The sequence below is a fragment of the Octodon degus genome, unplaced genomic scaffold (assembly GCF_000260255.1).
Source record: "Octodon degus isolate 3935 unplaced genomic scaffold, OctDeg1.0 scaffold00049, whole genome shotgun sequence".
Classification (NCBI taxonomy): domain Eukaryota; kingdom Metazoa; phylum Chordata; class Mammalia; order Rodentia; family Octodontidae; genus Octodon; species Octodon degus.
This window is the reverse complement of record NW_004524625.1, coordinates 4,628,907-4,650,004: the sequence shown is the minus strand read 5'-3', so window position 1 is coordinate 4,650,004 and position 21,098 is coordinate 4,628,907. Positions and strand designations below refer to the sequence as shown.

The window sequence follows — 21,098 nt, the reverse complement described above, 5'->3', positions numbered from 1 at the left end:
TCTGCTCTCAACTTTTTCTCTGAAATCATGAATAAATAGAACTGGGGGAGAAGTGGTGGGGAGGAGATAAACTAGAAGGCAGTGAGAGCAAAAGAGATGAAGTAGAGTGAATGCTTGGGTGATCATTGAAGGCCAGGAAATTTTCCACTGGTCGTTGTGTTCCTTTCCTCCATCAGCTCCTGCTACGTGCTGTCTCCTTGGGTGGAGATACAGGCAGATTTGCGTGAGTTTTTCTGCTTTATTCCATTAAGATCGTGAAACAACTCATCTATGTTTGTTCTGCTGTAAGAATGGATAACAAAGACAATTGAAAATATTTGTTTAATATTGTCTTGCACTATGCTATACACATTTTAAAGTTGCTGGCTGGTTTTGGTTTTTCTTTTTTTGGTTCTGCTATTTTCCATCTTCTAATGGTAAAATGTCCTAGCAAAGTTTTTCTGTGATGTGATAGATAAAGGCAGAGCTAAATTGTGTTGCTCTAATAAATGTTGTGTGATTAGAGAAAAGTGAATTGAGTCATATTTTGGGATAGGAGAGACTTTGATAAATTTTTATATTGGTCTCAAATGGCTTGCCCAGAAGTCTTGTGCAAGCAAAATCTTGTACCAAAATGCAATGTGTAAAATAGATAAAAGTAGTGACTTTGTCAGGTTGCTCAAATCTACTTTGTTGGAACCAAGCGTAGTGACATATACCTGTTACCTCAGCTACTTAGAAGCTTGAGGCGGAAGAATCATTAGTTCAAGACCAGCTTGGCCAACTTGATGAGACCTTGTTTCAAAATGAGAAAAATTATAAGCAAGGGGAGGGAGGTAGCTCACTGGTGCAGCCCTTGCCTAGCGTGTGTGAAGTCTTGGGTGCAGCCAGAACGTTGTGTGTGAGCGTACAGTGTGGGTGTGTGTTGCTGGGTTCAAACACTGATCACCTGTATGAAGGTCACAGGAAAAGCCTTCGTTGTCCTGGAGCTTGAGTGCATGGCAGGATATCTGACGTGTGCCCACTAAATAAAAATTCCTAAGATATTTTTAGGTAGTATTATCATCAGTGAGAAGCACTAGTCTACACCCCTTCTCCTGGTGACTTACATCTAGTTCCAAGGCTGTCTGTGCCAGCTCCATAATGATCGCTATCAACGCTTTTCTCTTTAGCCGCAGCCTTTCTCTAAGAGCTCCACGTTTGTACAAGCACCTGCTTGCCTGACTTTTTCCTTTAAAGTCTTGTACAAACTCAAAAATAATACATATTAAATAAAACTCTTGATTTCTTCTCTCTAGAGCCTGTTCCTCTTAGTTTTTTTCCATCTCAGTAAAAATTGCTGCTGTCCATCTGTTTGCTTAAGTTTAAAAAAAAAACAAAACTAGAAGTATGACAGTCCTTGCTTTTCCTTCCTATCTCCCCAAACCCAGTTTTATCAGTTAGCTTCAGAAAATCCTTTCTCTCTACTTCTCTCTTTCCAGTATTACCCATCTAGTTCACAGTGCTGTTTTCTTGCCTCTGATTGGTCTCCCCACTTGTATTCTTTTTCCCATGTCATTTTGTTTCCATTTAGACTCTAGAATAGCTTCGTAAACATCATGTTACAATTCTGTTTAAAACATTTCAATAGTTGGTTTGTTTTCTTAGAATAAAATTCAGTCTCTTTATTGTGAATCTGTAAAAGCCGTGCAGTTGTATAACTCCTGCCTTCTTCTCTAATGTCATCTTATAACACTCTTGTACCTGATCCCCGCAAACTGCAGAACCTGCTTATATGCCTCTCTGCTGGCTGTTCCTTGTGCCTGGACTGTTCTTCCTAGTTCCTAGGACTTCTTGGTTTCTTCCAAGTTTGTGCAATTATGGATAATACTGCTGTAAATATCCATGTGCTGTGTACACGTCAGTTTCAGCACCTTTAGGTGAATACCAAAGCGCATAACCAGATTCACATGGGAAAAATATATGTAGTTTTGTTACGAAACGGCTAAATGTATTACACAGTGACTGTACCAGTTTGCATTCCCACCAACAGTCAGTGAAAACTCCTGCCACTGCGCATCTTGCCAGCACTTGGCAGTCAGCGTTCTGAATTTGGGGCATTCTGTGAGGTATGTAGTAGTCTGGACTGGCTGTTGCTGTTCGGTATGTTTGAGCAGCAGACTTGTGAGTCATTTTCTATGGCTCATGTGGCTCATACACGCCTATCCTCGGCCATTAAAATGAGCAGCAGTTAGTATTTTCTGGAGTCTAAGAGTCAGAACTTCTTGGTAAACCTAAAAGATTAAGAAACTTAGGGTAATCTTGTACTTACATGAACTCAGGATACAAAGATTATCCGTGTGGATACTGATGGAACCACCAGGAGCCCTTTAACAGTATAGTTTCCTGCTGCTGGATACACCAGGTAGAATTTTGCAAGATGATACTACATGACTTTGCTGCTTGCAGCTGGAGAAGAGCACATGAAAAGGTCCTGTGAGAAGCGTCTGCGAGCTGAGTGCAGTCTGCCCTGCATCCACTGAGAAGACTGGCTCAGGCCTGCAACTCCAAATCCCTGGAGTTCTGGTAGTGAGGGAGAGTCTGGAGAGCTTGAGGCTGTAGCTGAGAAGGCAGCCAGCTGAGCTCTTCGGGAAGCCTCATAAGGGGAGATCCTAGCCATGTCCTGTGGACCTCTGACCTAGAAGAGAGTGAACCAGTAAGTCAGTGTTGTTTTAAGCCACTAAATGTGTAGCAATTTGTTACAAAACAGTATAAAACAAACATAGGGAACAGGAACCTACAGGAAATGCTGATAGAATATAAACTGGTAATGCCAGTCTAGGGAACTGGTGCATCCTGTATGCCTACAATGTGTATTTGAAATAAATTTTTACGTTTGTATAATACTATTAACACTAATTTTTTTCTGGGTAAATTAGAATAAAACAACCAAAGCCTTTATTACTAGAAGAATGAGTAAAATGTAGCAGACACTCATCATTTATCTTTTTTTAAAAATGTATTTGGCACAGGCCTACGCAGCATGTGGTACCAGGATCCAACCCCAGGCCCTGCACTTTCCTAAGCAGACCCTTAGTCTGCTGAACTATCTCGCCAGTCCTCCATCACTGAATATTTATAACCACTAAAGGCAACAGCTTTACCTACCACAACAGTTAAATGGGGGCGGGCAGAGACAGAACAAGGCACGTGATACACCTTCATTATTGCAACTTATTTCTAGGTGAGTCAGATGTGCCTCATTTCACTACCCAGTTCAGGTCCTATGCCTGGGTCCTTAAAAGAATTGGTCACTATATGAGGGACTATGTGGGTTACGCATGTCACAATATTCAGAGCAAAGAAATGGTCAAAGGAGGCTCCAGCTTGATGACTTGGCTTCTGTTTGCATAACATTTACATGCAGAGCTGGAGTGGATAGCAGAATAGAAAACTGCAGTACTGTATTGTACAGTGAAGTAGCGACAAGGCAGCACGGCCGCTCACATTCCCACACCGCGTCTGAGTGTAGGTTGTCAGTGTGAGCAGCAGCAGCCAGGGAATCGAGCAGGGCGCCTTGGGCATTACTAGGAACCACTGTCAGACAGGAAGGCAGTAAATGAGGAGTATCTGTATATGGCTACCCTGCTGACCTGAACTACTTTTGAAGGAGTACATCCATGCCTCCTGATGTGAGGTAATCCCTTATATCTACCTGTGAATGTGCGCTTCTTTCTGGGCTTTCAGTTCTATTGTACAGGTTTATCTGTACCTCTGGCACACTATTTTTATTTTAAGACTTTACTTTTTTTTTTTTAGGGAAGGGTCTATAGGGTGTTCAGGGTCTCACTACTAGATCAGACTTGTAGTAACCCTCCTGTTTACAGCCTCCCAAGAGCTGGGATTACAGACATGCGCCACCATGCCCAGTCTCAGTTGGGGATGGGACTGGCACAGTCGGGCCCCTGCACCTGCTTCCAGGCCCTTTAATCCGCTGAGCTATTTGGCTGGCCCTAAGACTTTACCATGTTGTGATATTTGGTTATAATGACTGTGCATAGAGATTTTTTCCATACTCTTTCCATTGAGAAATAAATTTGACTCCTGTCTCAATTATGTGTATCTCCTATACTTCCAAGCCTGACTTTAATTCATTTTTCAGTTTTCTCCCTCCTGTAGACAGTGACTCTCATCACTTATCATGGATCCATCTGTTTAGTGTGAGGCCTTTGGTAGATACGTTTGCCCCTCGCCGTTTCACAGTTCAACTTTCGCATACTCACTGTTTCATGGGTTTTCAAAAAATAGTAATCTAAATTATTTATCGTGGATTTTTCACTGTATTGTGGGATTTTGCAATACTGTATAGTATGCGTATGTTAAAAATTACATAGGTTTACAAGTACAGAAAATGGTTAAGGGCCGGCCAGATAGCTCAGCGGATTAAAGTGCCTGCTTAGGCAGGCGCAGTGGCGCACCCCTATACTCCCAGCGCTTAGGAGGCTGAAGAACAGGAAGGATCACTACAAGTCAGATCTATGTAGTGAGACCCTATAGACCCTGTACTAAATACATTAAAAAAAGAAAATAATTGAGAACATTGGAAGTGTTTTTAAAAGGTGGGAAAGGCTTATAAAAGTGTGGGGTTTATAAAGCCCTAAAATATAAATTAATACAGCATTGCTACTTCATTGATTTTCGCTTATTGCGGGGGTGTCTGGAACGTAACCTCCGTGAGTGAGGGACCACTGTATTTTCTTTTACTTGGCTTAATATTTTTAAGGTTCATCCGTGTGTGTGTGTGTGTGTGTGTGTGTGTGTGTGTGTGTGTGTAGTTTAAGCAACATAGTTCTATCTATTCCTTATAGCTGAATAATATTGTGTATAAATCATATTTTGTTTATCCACTTTTTTATTGATGAACATTTGAGTTTCTACCTTTTGGTTATTGCTAATTGTGTTAGGAACATTTGTGTTTATTTTAAAACTTTATTTTAATGCTTTTTGATATATACTTAGGCATAGAATTACTGCTTCATCATAATTCTATTTTAACTTTTTCAGAAACCACCACACTTTCCCCTGGTAACTATACTGAGTTATTGCCATTTTATTACATTGTGGTCAAAGAAGATACTTTGTGTATGTGTTAGTTACTTTTCTCTAGTTTCTGAGACAAAATACCAAAAGGGAAGGGTTTGTTTAGCTCGCAGTTTCTAGAGGTTTCAGTGTGTAATCAGCTGGCTCCAGCGCAGGGCAGGCAGGGCAGCACAGCAGGCAGGCAGGCATTGCAATGGAAAAGCTGTTCATGGGGGCAGAGGGTAGCAAAGCAGAAGCAGCAAGCAATGGTGGCTGCGGCTCATTCATCCCTTGTAGCCTGTCCGGGCACTGAGGGCGGGCAGCATGTGCACCCTATGCTCTCGCGCCCTTGCTCTTAGTGCTGCACCATTTCAGTTCCTGCAGCACACACTGCAGATGAGCCACCTCTGCAGAAGCCTGCCTACGACCGTGTGAGACTGTGGGGGATGTCTAAACATTATAAATATTATTTTAGTCTTAAGACTTCTCAAGATTGTTTCTGACTTAATACATGGTGTGTCTTGGAAAATGATCCCTATGCATTAAAGGAAAGTGTGCGATCTGTCATGAGGTTAATTCCGCCATCTCTAAGATGCTTTTTTCTTGATGTTAAATTCACTTAGTTGTTACATATCTGTTTTCCAAAATTCTCATATTTTTTAAGTCTGTTTGGTTTTTCTGAAGTAGGAACAGACTCTGGAGATTCCTGAGCAGGTTTTGCTGTGGACCTGCCAAGATCCCCAGCTGCCTGAATGTGGGTATGACGAAGGATGAAGTAAAAGGCAGGACCAGAGGAGGATGCACAAAGGGGGCCAAAGGCCAGTGCCTCGGGATGGCAAAGCGGAGACTCTCCAGGCTTGCCGTTACTTAGCACATCTGCACATTGTCATGGGGGCATCAGGGAACAGCGGTGGCAGTTACAGTAGGCAGATGCCAGGGAAGGGGCAGTGTACTTTTCTTGGAACGGGGACAAAGAAGTAGAATGAAGGGCAAGTTTAGCATCACAAGAGAAATATGTTATGATCCTTCCCACCAGGATACTTGCCCTCTCAGGATTGTCCTCAGCAAATTTCATTCTGCCCTCTGAGCACCATGGCTTCAGGGACCTTTGAGGCTCACAAGGGGAAACAGTTTAATACAGGACACATAATTAATAAGAATATTTTGCAGTAGTCACCTGAAGTCATATGCAGAAAAAGTGTAGGAAATCTTTCCACATGCTAATGACCAAAATCCAGCTGAGAGCCTGTATCCCATGGCAGTGTCCTGCATCAGTCCAGCTGAAGACTTAGAGCCCATAGCAGTGCCCCCTACAAGTCCCTCTGGAGGCCTAAAGCCCACAACAAGGTGTTATGCCAGCCTGTGTCAAGGATCTGCACTGGTAAGGCCCAGAGTCCAATGGTAGAATCTAGAAAGCCTGTGCCAGCAGATGAAGGATCTGTGCTAGCAGGCTGAGGGATTTGAGGGATCTGCACTGGAGCCTGGAAGTGACGTTCACAGTAAGGACTAGAGCATCCCCAAAGTGAACCATTGCCATCCTCAGCGGCAAGGTCCCAACCTCCTTCAACAATGGGAACAGCAGAGTTTATCAGGAAAGCCAGCAGAACAGGCTCTTCTACAAGGATTAAGAGCTCTTTAACAGCTACTCTCCTTCTCTAGTTCTGACCTTACGCTACAGCAACAGTCCTCAGGTGGGCCTCCCACACCCAGCACAAGTTCATTTCTGCTGGGTGTTGCAGGTTGACCACCAGTTGGCACTCCACTGCACAGGCCCCAGCCGTAGCTGAAAGAAAGCAGGAGTTTCTGCATTCCAATTGGCCCACAAGGCAAAGGGAGCACTGCCTCCAACAGACCATAGTCTCGATATTATGCTTTATGGTCTCCAACAAGATTTGTTGACATTAATCTTAGTAATTACTTTTTAAATTATTTTACCATGGCTTTTTCATATTGTAAAGTTTATACGTAGTAAAACAATACAGAAAAATTTTAAATCAATATAATAATATAAAGTAGAAATTAATTTATAATAAAATAATATGAATTTCTGTCTGAATGATCACCTATGGTGGCGGAAGGCTGAATGAAGTAGCATTATGTTTGCACTCAGTTATGTGGATGTGAAGTCGGAACTCATTTGTTGCTAATACATAAAATGTTAAAATCTAGTCGTAAAGGTCAGACCTTTAAAATATACCAGGAGTAGTAGAAACTACTTTAAAGTAAATTTGAAGTAAAAACCAATGCAAATTGTAGACTAAAGTGTGAAGGAAAAGAGAAAGCATGGTAGTCTTTCAGGTTTGTTGGCTCTATGGAGAAAGAAATTCTTCATTTAAATAGTAGAGAAATACCACAGAAGACACAAAAACAACCCCATGCATCTTCATCCAGATGGTCCTTGAAGAGAAGGCGTAAAGTTGGTGCTGGAGAAAAGCCTGTTTAGCAAAAGTCATGGGAAAATTGGCTGTCCATGTGCAGAGGAGCAAAATTGGCCCCGTTGCTCCCACCCTGCACTGTCATCCGATGGATCATAGACTAGATATAAAAACAGAAACTCTGAAACTGCTAGAAGAGAAAATGGGAGAAACACATGACACTACAGACATCAGCAAAGACTTCCTGAGTAGAAATTGAGTAGCCCAGGAAGTGACATAAACAATCAACAGAAGGACTATGTCAAATTTTAAAAAATTCTGTGCAGCAAAGCAGAGAATCAGCAGAAGATACAACCTCCAAAATGGGGAAAAAAGTTTGCCAGCTATTCTTCTGATAGAGGACTAATATCTAGACATCAGAAGATGAGCCCTAAAACCAAATGGGCCAATTAAAAACAATGGAAAAATGAACTGAATAGATATTTTTCATAACAAGAAATGCAAATGGCCAAAAATACATGAAAAAAAGTGGCCAGCATCTTTAGCTACTAGGGAGCTACAAACCAAACCAAGCCTGAGATTCCAGTCAGAATGGCCATCATCAAGAGACAAAAGCAGCGAGTGCAGGTGAGGGCTTGGGAGGAAGGAGCCTTTGTACACTGCTGGTGGGATGGAAACGAGAACAACCATTATGAGAATCAGAGTGAAGATGGCTCAAAAAATGAAATATAAACCGAGTGTGGTGGTGCACACGTGTGATCCCAGCACTCAGGAGGCTGAGGCAGGAATAGCGCTGTGAGCTCAAGACCAGCCTGGGCTACCAGGTGAACTCAAGGCTGGCCTGAACTGCATAGTGTGACTGTCCCAAAAACAAAACAGAAATTTCACTGAACCCAGCTCTACCTCTCCTGGATGTTTTCTGGAAAGTTAAAGATGTCATACTGTAATGGCACATGCATACACCCCTGTTTACAGTAGCATAATTCATAATAGCTAAACTATGAAACAACCTGGACTTACGCACACAGATAGGGGAAATGTATATGCACAATGGAAAATGATCAGCCATTAATACGGAGGAATTTGAGTGATTTGTAGAAAAAATAATAGACCTGAAGAACATAATGTGAAGTGGTATAAGTCAGAGAAGGTTAAATCGCCTTTGATTTTGAGAAGGCCAAAATATGAATAAATTAAAGAATAAAATAAAGGCCAGATGATAGAAAATAAGAGGTTGACTTTTTGGAGATAAGAGGATTGGGGAAGGGGGCCAGGGAGATAGCTCAGTGGAATAAGTGCTTGCCTGGCAACTGCAAGGGCCTGAGTTCAATCCCTGGTTCTTTTTTTTTTTTTTTTTTATTTTTTTTTTTTAATTTATTTGTGTGTGTGTGTGTGTGTGTGTGTGTGGCCAGCTCAGCCCACCAGGGGGCGGGCTGGCTGGCATGTGGTGCTGGGGGATTGAACCATGGTCCCTGGGCTTCCCTAAGCTTGTTCCAAGTAGGTGCTTTAGACCACTGAGCCATCTCACCAGCCCCAATCCCTGGTTCTGAGAACAAAAAAAAAAAAAAGTTAGAAAAGAGGATTGGGGAAGCGAAGAGAGGGGAAGGCAGAGGTAAGGGACAACAAAGACCAGCAGGTGTGCGCGCACACTATGCTTTCATACCAGCTGTACTATTAACTAAAACAGGTTCTCTATGTGTTTTCTATATGTATATATATTCCTCAAAATGAATGTAATTATTATGCATCTCAAACATACCAATAAAAAATTAAAAGTTAAAAAAACATAGAACATAGCTTTTATTTTGAAATGCGAACATATCAAATCAGATATGTAAGTTTCAAACATGTTAGTTGTTAGAAACAGCACCCTTTCATTGATAATGGACTTGAAGGTGAGATGACTCTGTGTGTGTGTGTGTGTGTGTGTGTGTGTGTGTGTGTGTGTTGTGCTGAGGATTGAACACAACTCCTTGGGCTTGCCAGGCAAACATAGCTGCACCTCCAGCTGAGAAAGGCTTTTTTAAAACAGGGATTCATATGACCTTAGAGCCAGTATCAAAGTATGCTTGACAAAATAATAGGCAACTTAAAAAATGAAAAATTTCAGTTAGTAGTTCCTTATGTATATATATATATATATATATATATATATATATATACTATATATGATATGAAGTATTTCTAGAACAACAAATGAAATTTGACGTGCCTTCATTTCATTTCTACAATTTAATGTCTGAAACTAAGTCTGTTATAAAAGGATTCATATATCATGTTACATATTTAAAATTTATTTCATTGCTTTTGTACTAACTGCACTATTAAACATTTTTAAATAAATGCATAGTTTGAAATATGAGAATAAGTAAGATAGTTTCTTTCCAAAAGAATGGGAATAAAAGTCATAACTTGAGTTGGAGGCTTTTTAAACTATATTGCTCACCATCAGATAGCTTTCTTAAGCTCACTTCTCTGGGTTTTGTTTCAGATGGAATAGTCTTGTCTATAATGGAACTTTATAAATGCCTCTTTTGAAAATGGGATTCTGTTCTTCCTACTTCATAATTGCAATTCAAGTTAAGTATAACTACCCTTCGGTAACTGTGGAAGATCGATTCTAGGACCTCCAGGGATATTGGAATTGCAGATGCATGCAGGTCTCCTATAAGAATATAGTATATGCATATACGTACATTCTCCATTACAGGTACTGCCCTCGTTGACAGATAATGCCTAACAGAATGTAAATGTTGTGTAAATTGTTTCTAGGCTGTACTTAAGGGATAACAAGGGAAAAGGTGCATTCAGTATAAATGGAATTTTTTTTCAGTAGGTTTTTTTTTTTTTTTTATGTATTTAGTACAGGATCTACAGGGTCTCACTACATATATCGGATTCGTAGTGATCCTTCTGTTTTTCAGCCTCCCAAGTGCTGGGATTACAGGCGTGCGCCACCATGCCCAATCTCAGTGGCTGTCTCATGGTGCCCTGGGGGTGGGGCCAGCACGGCATACTGGGAATTGAACCCCAACCCCTGCCCTTGGCCTAAGCAGGTGCTTTAGACCGCTGAGCCATCTGGCCAGTCTAGTAGTGTTGACTGAGACTGGTTGAATTTGCAGATGCAAAACCTACTTTTGTGTGCAGAGGGCTGAAAGTGTACAATGTGTTTATAAAATCTGTGCTACAAACCTTTTACTACTACACATAATCCAGAGGCATTTTTTGTTTATTTTTTAATTGAGACAGGGTCTCACTCTGTAGCCTTGAACTCATGACAGTCCTTCTGCCTCAGCCTCCTGGATTATAGGTGTATGCCACCATGTCTGGCACCAGGGGCTTTTCCTTGAGAAAAGTCTCAGGCAACCCATTCAGGTCTCTTTCTGTCCCTCTCTCAGACAGAATCTTCCCCCAACAAATATATTCTGCTCTTTAAAAAGTCTCAATTATCAGTCAAAAGTGAAAATTATACAATTACCCACATTTAAAGTTTTAAATTTACAACTCTTACCTTTCCTTGTCTGTTAATCAGAACTACTTTTTGAAAGAAGTACTGGGGCCAGGGTATAGCTCAGTGGCATGGCATCTGCCTGGCAAGAGGTCCTGAGTTTGATTTCCAGTTCCCCAAGAAAGCACAATTATGACAAAAGTGCATTTCCTGGGTTACTGTATGTTTTGAAATTCAGGGGCAAACTTCCTAAGCAGGTGTTTTTCTCCTGACGTGAGTGCTAAGAACTGACTTTGTTGTCATGAGAGTGCGCAGTCCTCCCACAGGCTTAATTGCACCTAGTCTTAGTTGTGGCATGTGTGTGGATGTGAAAAACAGCAAAACACGTAACTCTTTGTGATGTGTGTTTTTCATTTGCAGCCTTCAAGCAAAACAGAGATACCAAATGAGAATTTCTTCAATGTTCCAGCCTTCTTAACTGTCTCAGGACAGCTTCATCTAGAAGTGATGTCAGGGTAAAGAATTTTCTTTTCTCTTTTGCTTATGTTGATTGTGGTTTGGGTGAGAGGGAAACACTGCTTTTTTAAATATTCAAACCTAAAAATTAGCTTTATCCTTAGTCTGCTTGAATTTTCCAAATGTATATTTAGATTGACAATTTGAAAATGTTCAAGTTTCTTATTTAAAAAAGAATCACATTAGTTTGAATTTCCATTTCAGTAAAAATTAAAAATAAAAGATAAACTGAAAAATAAAGGGATTTTTAAAAATAATTATTCTTGTTTTCCTACTTTAACCAGAGCCAGACCACTTAAGAATTAAGAAAGGTGCTGAGTGTAAGGTTTTTCCTTTGACACAAATGAGAGACACTAGAGAGAAAAAAAGCCCTTATCGCGGGCACAGGCGGGCTGCAGGAGAAGGCAGGGACCTTCAGAGGAGGAGGTGGGGCGGGTCTGTACGGAGCTGACGTGGATGTGGAGTTTACATGGGCCGTGAGGGTCTTTCTAAGAGAGGATTGGAGGGTCACTGGTGCGCGTGCCAAAAGGAGACAGAAAGTCTATTTTGGAACTAGAAGAACATGGAAGTTGGTCTGGGAATGACACGTTGTTGTTTTGGGACCCACCACCATGTTGGATCACCTGCATAATGACCTGGCAGAGTTCCGTGTTCTACCACCTAGAACAAATGAAAGAAGTACCTTTTCAATAATTGCTTTAAATAAAGACATTTTACCCTAGATCTGTTGTGAGATACATTAAAAAATCATTTAAGAGCAAATGAATTTTAGCCACTTATAGCCCTCTGAAGAGTCATTGTATTCCTTTTCCTTAAATAAGATTGGACAAGATGCTTTTGTTCTGTATAAATCTTCTGTCCTGTGTTTCGGCAACTAATTTGTCAGTGCTGACCTTATAACTGCTCGATTTTCTATGGGTATCTTTGTTGTCTCATATAGGGATTGCAACTTTATTTTATTTATTTTTTAATATATTTGGTTGTTACAGGGTCTTACTATGCAGCTCGGACTCATAGTGATCCTCCTGCTTTCAGCCTCCCCAGTGCTGGGATTTCGGGCATGTTCCCAGACTCTGTGGCCAGCTCAGCCTGCCCTGGGGGCGGGGCTGGCACTACATGTGGTGCTGGGGATCAAACTGTGGTCCCTGTGCTTGCCTAAGAAGGTGCTTTAGTCCTCTGAGCTATCTCACTGGCCCTGGGATTGCAAATTTAAAACTCTCTCAGAACAGTCAGAATGAAAAGATAGCGGTCTTGGTCCCCCTTGTTCTTAAAGTATGCAGATGCAAAAACTCAAGGAAAGCAATAGAATAAATTGCATGTTTGTTTCAATATGTACTTTTTTGGCAGGATGGGAAACCAATGGTAAAATAAAGATAATAAAGATGTTCTTGAAAATAACATATACTTAGATTATCATCTGATTTATCTTTGAGAAAGAAATGTATTGTCTAATAGTTCCTTTGGGGCCAGCCAGATAGCTCAGAGATTAAAGTGCCTGCTTAGGCAGATACAGGGACTAGGGCTCGCTCCCCGGTGTGCTGTGCTGGCCCCACCCCCAGGGTATACTCAGTTGTCCACTGAAACTGGGAGTTGTGGCACACCCCTGTAATCCCTGTGCTTAGGATGCTGAAAACAGGAGGATCACTGCAAGTCTGATCTGCATAGTGAGACTGTATAGACCCTGTACTAAATGCATTAAAAAAAGAAAAAGGAAGAAAGTTCCTTTGGTAGTAATTGACAGCATTAGCAAGAGTACCATGCACGAAACTGTCATCATAGTGTCTCTGCGATACTGCAGGGTCTGCAGAGCTGGCTGTGGTAAGGCCGCACCAGGCATGTCACGGTTAAGTTTAAGATGCCTGGGAAGTACAATTTTATAAGATGGAACTGTAACTCCTACAAATATAAGTAAACATGTACCAAAGACTATCTAGTTCATTAATTACTGCAGGAATATGAGAAATAGTGTATTTCAGAGCATGTCTGAGAAACCCCGTATTCATAGACAATTAACAGTTTATAGAATAAGATCTCTGTGTTAGTTACAAACTGATCGATGTCCTACACACCCGGCAGACCCTAGCCTTTGGGGTGAGCTCTTTTCCCTGAAAGAAGTCATTTGCAACTCTACTGGTGCCGAGCCTACAAGTTAACATGAAGTTCAATCTGGGAAATTGAGTTCAATAGCAAATAGAAAATATATTCCCCTAAGTCATAAAATAGCATTTGAATGGGTCTGATTCTCCGTATTTTATGGAAACAACAGCATCTTTTTAAAGCTGTACTCCTTAACAGCATTTCAGCATTTGTCAAGGACTCTCCCCATCAGAAGTGTCATGGTGTGGGACACATGCTTACTTCTGTGTTACAGTACCACTGATGTATTACTACACTTCTTTTCCAGCAAAGTGAAGTGAAACACGGAACATACTGTGCAGTGAAACTTGATAGAGGATTAAATTGGTGGAATATTGTTTTATATTTATAATGTGTTATGAGGCACTTTTAATAATGTCAGTCAAATGTTCCTATTTTAATATGCATAGTTCTAGGACAATTAATATACAGTACATCATGTTTCTGATTAATGCATAATTTAATCTCCAGTAAGAAATTGTTGGTCCTCTTTCCCTCAGCTTTGTTTTTTGTTTAATTTTATTTAAAGAATTTTTTTTTTTTAAAAAAAAAGGACTTTAAATGGCGTAAGTGGGAGTTAAATTTAGAAGGCTAGCATTTTCCAAAAGGATGTCTGTGTTAGTTTAGTGGGTTTATGGCTCCATTTTAAACTTTTGGTTTTTTTTTTTTAAATTCTATTTCAGAATAATTTTGTAAAGAATAGTTGCCAAGATAGTACACAGTTTTTAAATACTCTCTACCTAGTTTCCTCACTTTTTGAACATCTTCCATTACTATTGTATATATTTGTCAAAACTTAACAATCTAATACTAGTAATTACTTTAACTAAATTCCATACTTTATGTGGATCTCATTAGTTTTTTCTATTAATATCTCCTTGCTTTTCCAGAATTCAGTTCATGATAAAACTTTAGTGGTCTAAAGTTTTCTAGTCAAATGTTTTCTAGTCGTTGACAGTTTCTCAGTCTTTCTCTCTGGTGACATGGAATGTACCAACACCCTAATCTGGTGTTGTCTGATGTTTTCCTCAAGACTGAACTGAGATTATTTGAACTTTTGGAAGAATACCACAGAGGCAAAGGGCTGTGGTGTTTCAGGAAGTACGTGAGAACACTCATGTGTTACCTTAACTGCGTTACTTGGGTAGAATAGTGTTGGTCAAGTTGCTACTCTGAAAATGTTGACCCCTTTCCCTAATCTGTTCTTCAGAAGTACATCACTAAGTCTAGTCTATAATCTAACCTGGGGTGCAATTTGGGGAGAGAGATTGCATTAACCCACTTAGAGGGAATATTTGAAATTCTTTATGAAAGATTTCACCTTTATTTAGTCATTTACCTTACAGTGGACATTTATTTTGCAGTTTTGGTTATTATTCAGTACTGTTAATTACTTTGTTGGTTAAACTGGTTTAGTCTTAGCTATTGTATATTTGTGCATTTGTGTTATACATTCTCTGTCTTTTGGCAAATGCACGGTGCTGTGTGCTCACCAGTGCAGCATACAGAATGGTTTCCTGCCTTTGAAGTCCTCTCTGCTCCACCTAGTCCCCTCCGATCCCTGGCAGCTGTTAATCGTTTGGTGTCTCCATCGTTGCCTTTTCTCTAATGTCTTGTGGTTGGGACCTCACTGTGTGCAGCCATTTCAGTTTGGCTTATTTTACTTACTAATAGTCATTTAAAGTTTCTCTGTGATGAACTGATAGTCTGTTTCTTTTTAATACTGAATAATATTCTATTAGCCATATAATATTCCTTAATCATTTATCTGCTGAAGGTCATCTTTGAGATTTTCAAGTTTGAGCAAGTTTCTTAAGCTTATTTTTCCTTCTTTATTCCTCAAGGGAGGACTGGACAAATAGCTCGGTGGATTAAAGCGCCCGCAAGCAGGCATAGGGGTCAGGGGATTGATACCCGGGCCGGATGTGCCGGCCCCGCCCCCGGGGTGCGCTGAGATGGCGATTGAGACTGGGTGTATGGTGGTGCACACCTGTAATCCCAGCTCTTGGGAGGCTGTAAACAGGAGAACCACTGCGAGTCTGATCTAGTGGTGAGACCCTGAACACCCTGTAGACCCTTCCCTAACGTACAAAAAATAAAATAAAATAATAAAAAATAAATAAATAGTTCCTCAAGGAACCCTGATTCCTTTTATTGAAGGATGATACTCAGAAACCAAAATTTGGTCATTGCATATGCTTACTACTGCTGGAGGTGGCAGGTTTTGGTGTTTTCTCAACAGACTGAGTTGTAAATATGTACATTTAAAATTATACAAAGATATCACTTCTCGGCCTTTTGGCTGAGATCAAGTGTAAAATTATACAAAGATAAATGTTTGTTACATTCTGCTTATAACCATAATTTTATAAGTAAAAAGTTCATGCTGAGAGAATTAGAAATGCTCTGAATTGTGAAACCTGCACTTGGGAAGTGGAAGAAGAGACTGTTTCTTGTCAGCTGCCACAGTGGCAGAGTGACCAGTCTAACATATATGACAGATTGTTCAAATTACTGTTTAGATTTTTATTATTGCTTGTTTTAGGGCTACAGTTCATTTTTTGGCTTTTGTTTGATGACAAGCCATAAAATAAAGCATGTATCAGGATAAAGCTGCTGCTTTTCTCAGAACACTACTACTGGAGATGTGAACTGCTACTGAGAATTTCACTTTTAGGAATATTTAAGGCAATGATGTGACAGCTGCAAAGATGCTTTAAAAAATGTTGATAGTAACTTACTTTATAATACTGAAAAAATACGGATGCTCTAAATGTCTAGACAAGACACCTTAACCCACAAAATTACTAAGAAAAACAGCCATTACTGTTTATCACATGGGTCTAAAATACTTTGTTTTTGTTTTTTAAATTTTTTAAAAGCGAGTACAAAATAGTATTTTTTTTTCTCATTTATGTATTTGGTACAGGGTCTCCCTACACAGCTCAGACTCCTGGTGATCCTCCTGTTTTCACCTTCCTCAGAGCTGGGATTACAGGGTTCACTGTGCCCTGGGGGCGGAGCCGGTGGGGCATAGGGGACTGGGGATGAACCCTGGTCCCTAGGCTTACCAAAACAAGTGCTTAGACTGCCGAGCTATCTTGCCAGCCCCACAAAATAGTATTGTGCTAGGACTGGAGGGTGTACCGTATGGGCCCACCCCTGGGGTGCACTGAGGGTGACTGAGACTGGGCGTGGTAGAGCATACCTGTAATCCCAGTGCTTGGGAGGCTGAAAACAGGAGGATCACTATGAGTCTGATCTGTATTGTGAGACCCTGTAGACCCTGTACTAAATGTTTATTTATTTTTGTATTTTTTAGGGAAGGGGCTACAGGGTGTTCAAGGTCTCACCACTAGATCTGACTCATAGTAATCTGCTTGTTTACAGCCTCCCAAGAGCTGGGATTACAGGCGCCCACCACCATGCCCAGTCTCAATTGTCGTCTCAATGCGTCCCAGAGGTGGGGCTAGCATGGCAGGCCTAGGGATCAAATCCCCGGCCCCTGCACCTGCTTGCAGGTGCTTTAATCCACTGAGCTATTTGGCCAGCCCTTCACTTTCTTGATGTTGACAAGATCAGACTCTTTGTATTCAGCCTTTCAGGGCTTTGAAAGCATCCCAGTGGGCACAGCTCTGCGAATGTAGTGCTCAGTGCTTCCTTTTGTGAATGTGCTGGCCTTCAAGTGCAGACTCCAGCTTTTCATTTTGGTGGGTCCTAATTCCTTATTCTGCTCCATGCACTCACATTGTCGCAAACCAGTACTTCTGAGGATTTTGTTTGGGGGTGTATCTTTGTCTCAGAAATATAAAACATGTTTACTTTTGAATACCAATTAGCATTGTCAAAGTAATGGATTTTTTTCATTTCTGCATGGTGTTTTTCTTTCAAAACATAGTTGTGTCATATTTGCCTTCATTTTTTTTCAGTTATTAACCGTGGTGAGTAAATTTTGGTGAACAAATCAAGTGATAAAAGAATATTGTCACATATCCTATTAGCAAAATGGGATGGTCCAAGTTTTTGTTGCAGATTACTGGGTGATGAAACCCTTAGAGTAGAGTGACTAATCAAACAAAAGTACTATGTATCGTTTTTCTCCTTTGAAAGGTATGATTCATTGAACAGTTCTTATATTTTAGGAAATTCATTCAGATAATGATTATCTGAAGGCTCATTGTTTGGTATTTTCATTTGTACAACCAACTTGATCATTATCATTAGAGATTAGTTCTGTCTTTTTGTGTTCATTCTCTGACTTGTCTAAAACTATAGAACATTTGTTATCATTTTTCTTCTGTTATTGTAAGTGAAAAAATAAAAGATCTGAATTCCCAGCTGTATTTTATGACAGCTACAAAAGACGAGAGTAGCCTGGTGCATACAGGCTTCCCTCACACCTTCTGGAAAGGTAACACAGTACTCCATATCACAGCAAGGATATGATGGAGCCCACTCACCCTCCTGTGGCTGCTGCTCTTGTATCCACCATCCTTCCATTTTCTTAGTGTTTGATTCTCTTAATGTAGTAGCAGTTATTGAGTAATGATAAATCATTCCTAGTATGATGAAATAGCAAGATGGTTCAAATACAGAGAAAATAAGAACCACTCAGGTTCATGCACTTCTGTGTTCTAATATTTTTTTCTTACACCATTAGACTGCTTATTGCCATTCATAAAGGCTGAACTGAAATAAGACTTCCTCTTTGACTCAGTTATTTTATCCAATAGAAACTTTCTTTCTCTGTTCTCTTGTATCATTCACTTGTTCCCATGTCCTTGAAGAAAACTGGTTTTTTAGTACTTAGTCTATTTATTTTTATATGTCCTTTGTAGTTCTGTGTTGCCATAATCTGTAGCAAGTAATACTCAGTTTAGGTATTGTTAAATTGAATTTATAAAGCACAAATTGTCATTCCTTAACAGTTTTCTCTGTTTCTATGTAAGATTGGGAGTTAATATGTCAGTCACTCCTTTTACTGTATTTCTTGGAAATGGTCATGGCATGGAACTGAGACTTGAATTACCCTGTTGTCTTCTGGTTGTCTGTGATGCCCGTAAAGATTCTTCACGCTGCCTTGATGGTGAGGCCTTGGAACAGTGGTTACATGACTTACAAAGTTCTTTATTACCTTACCAGTTTTATATTTTGTGTAAATTAGCCAGAGGACAGTCTGTATTTCAGGCAGATTGTTCAGCAAATACAAAAGCCTTTTTGAGGGAGTAGGTAGCTTGCTTTGGGCTCACAGAGAATACAGATGTTTGTACTAACCAGAGCTGGCCACTGCTTCATGAGCGTAGTGGAAGCGGTTGGGTTCTGAGGACCATCATGGTGGACTGAGTCCTTTGTGGTGGTTAAGCTTCATTGTTAACTTGATTGGATGAAGGGACGTGTAGAGACGTGATGGGGTTGCAGGGCACTGTGCCCATAAGCGGGTCAGTGGTAATTCACGTAGCTGGCTGTGCTGCTAGGAAATGGAGGCCTGGGTGGAGGCCTCTGGAGCCACAGCTGCAGGCTGTGTATCCTCTGGGTCCACATCCCTGCGCTCTACTTCCTGGCTGCTGTGAACAAACCTCTTTGCTCCAGTATGCCTCTACTTCATGATGCTCCTGTCAGCCCATGTCCCAGTCTGCCATGGACTGACCTGTCTGAAAGCAGAAGCAGAAATCAGCTGATTCTCCTTCAAGTTGTATACATTGGGCCTTTGGTCCAGCTGGGAAAGGGTGACTAGTGCAGCAGGCATGGTGGGTAAAAAGAGGAGTGACATGCGAGGTAGTGGTGGAACAAAGAGCGGACTTAAAAATTTGAATTCTTAGCACTGCGGGAGGGTGAGGCAGGAGGATTGCAAGTTCACATCCAGCCAGGGCAACTTATTAAATTAGTGAGACACTGCCTCAAATTTAAAAATTAGAAAAAGTCTAGGAATGTAGCAGCTCAATCCTCAGTACTGCAAATATCATCATCATCATCCGAGGTTGTAATAGAGAATTGTTGGTCATGCAATGGCCGGGGTTCAATCCCCTGCATGCTGTGCCAAACCCAGCCCTAGGGCACACTGAGACAGAGATTAAGACTGGGCATGGTGACGCGCACCTGTAGTCCCAGCTCTTGGGAGGCTGAATACAGGTGGATCACTATGAGTTCGATCTATGTAGTGAGACCCTGTAGACCCTGTACTGAAACACACACACAAAGAATTGTTGGTATGGAAACGTTAAGAGTGAAGTAGATGGATTGAAGCTACTGGAGAAAGCAGAAGTGAAATCCCTGTCTCTTGGCATGAATTCTTTGCTTGCTGTTCAGCTGTAAACTAAAGTGTCATAACCCTGTTTTGCTTCTAAATTCCCTGTCTTAGGAAATGGCACTTCAGCCTTCCAGTTTGTCAAACCAGATCGCTGGGACCCATTCCAGGTTGGCTTTTGTGCACCCCTGCAGTGTCTCTGTGGCTCGCTCCCACTTCCCCTGCTTCAGCTACTTTGAGCTGCTCCTGATACTCTGAGCACATCACCCTGTTTCACATAATTGTGTTCCTTTGCAGCTACTGTTTCTCTCCTTGGATCTTCTTGGGACTTGGTCTGGTCACTCTATCATCAGTGTAAATTTACCTTAAAAATGATCTCATCCACTACTTTGCCACCATTACCAGCTCTGGTTAAAAATACCCTTCTGTGTGCCTTGGTTGCTTTGTGTCCACCTGTTGTGTTTCGCTGGAATCATTCATTTATTTCTCTGACTTTGATATTGAGCTTCTGAGTACAGGGGCTGTGTCTTACTTAATTTTAGAACTATAGAGTTACTATAGAAAGGCCAGCCCTGTGATGTAATCCACTTCATTGATGGTATTAGTTTCTCATAGTTTATTATAAAGTAATTTTTGTACTATCCCTATTTTTTTTTTGTAAATGAGTCCTCTTTGCCTGTGATTTGTACTCTCATTCAGAATTTGTGTGCTTTGAATATTAAGTTATACCCTGTATTAATCAAGTTGTTTGATAAATATTTTATGATAAATACTTGTGATTTTTATATAAAAAAAGAATTACTATAGAAGGATTTTTCTCTATCTTCCCTTTAAACTATAAATTCCTCAAGCTGCGTCTTATTCTTCTTTGCCTCTGCACTACCACATTGCCTGACCCATGGCTCAAAATCATCCTTAGGTAGGCTCAATTTTATAGTGAACCAACTGTGTGCCAAGTGGTAGGCTAGAGGCTAGGAAGCAGAAATGAACAGAGGATCCCCTCACCTTCGTAACCCAGTAGTAATAATAAGACAGGCATCACGAAGAAATTCACAGTGTGCTGGCTATCACAAAAGAAGGGCCAGCCTGATAGCTCAGCAGATGAAAGCACCTGCTTAGGCGGAGCACAGCGGCTGGGGTTTGATCCCCAGCGTGCCGTGTCAACCCTACCCTGGGATGTGCTAAGATGGTGACCGAGACTGGGCGTCAGGTGTGCACCTGTAGTCTCACTGCTTGGGAAGCTGAAAACAGGTGAATCACTAGAGTCTGATCTATGGAGTGAGACCCTGTAGGCCCTGTAGACCCTGTCCTAAATACAGAAGGGGAAAAAAAAAAAAAAAAA

The 21,098-nt window shown here is 40.8% G+C and overlaps 1 protein-coding gene and 1 pseudogene across 3 annotated transcripts in view; both read left to right on the top strand.

The window, feature by feature from the left end:
* The window catches only part of Nars2 (asparaginyl-tRNA synthetase 2, mitochondrial), a 127,195-nt gene that overhangs the window by 48,028 nt on the left and 58,069 nt on the right, over nucleotides 1–21,098 (top strand). For all 3 annotated transcript variants that reach the window (XM_023716734.1, XM_004632540.2, XM_023716736.1), the window contains one exon: nucleotides 11,281–11,375. In XM_023716734.1, coding sequence (XP_023572502.1) covers nucleotides 11,368–11,375 — 8 coding nt within the window. In that variant the 5' untranslated portion in view covers nucleotides 11,281–11,367. The remainder of the gene's footprint in view (nucleotides 1–11,280; nucleotides 11,376–21,098) is intronic.
* Nucleotides 15,795–15,937, top strand: LOC111817123 (annotated as a pseudogene).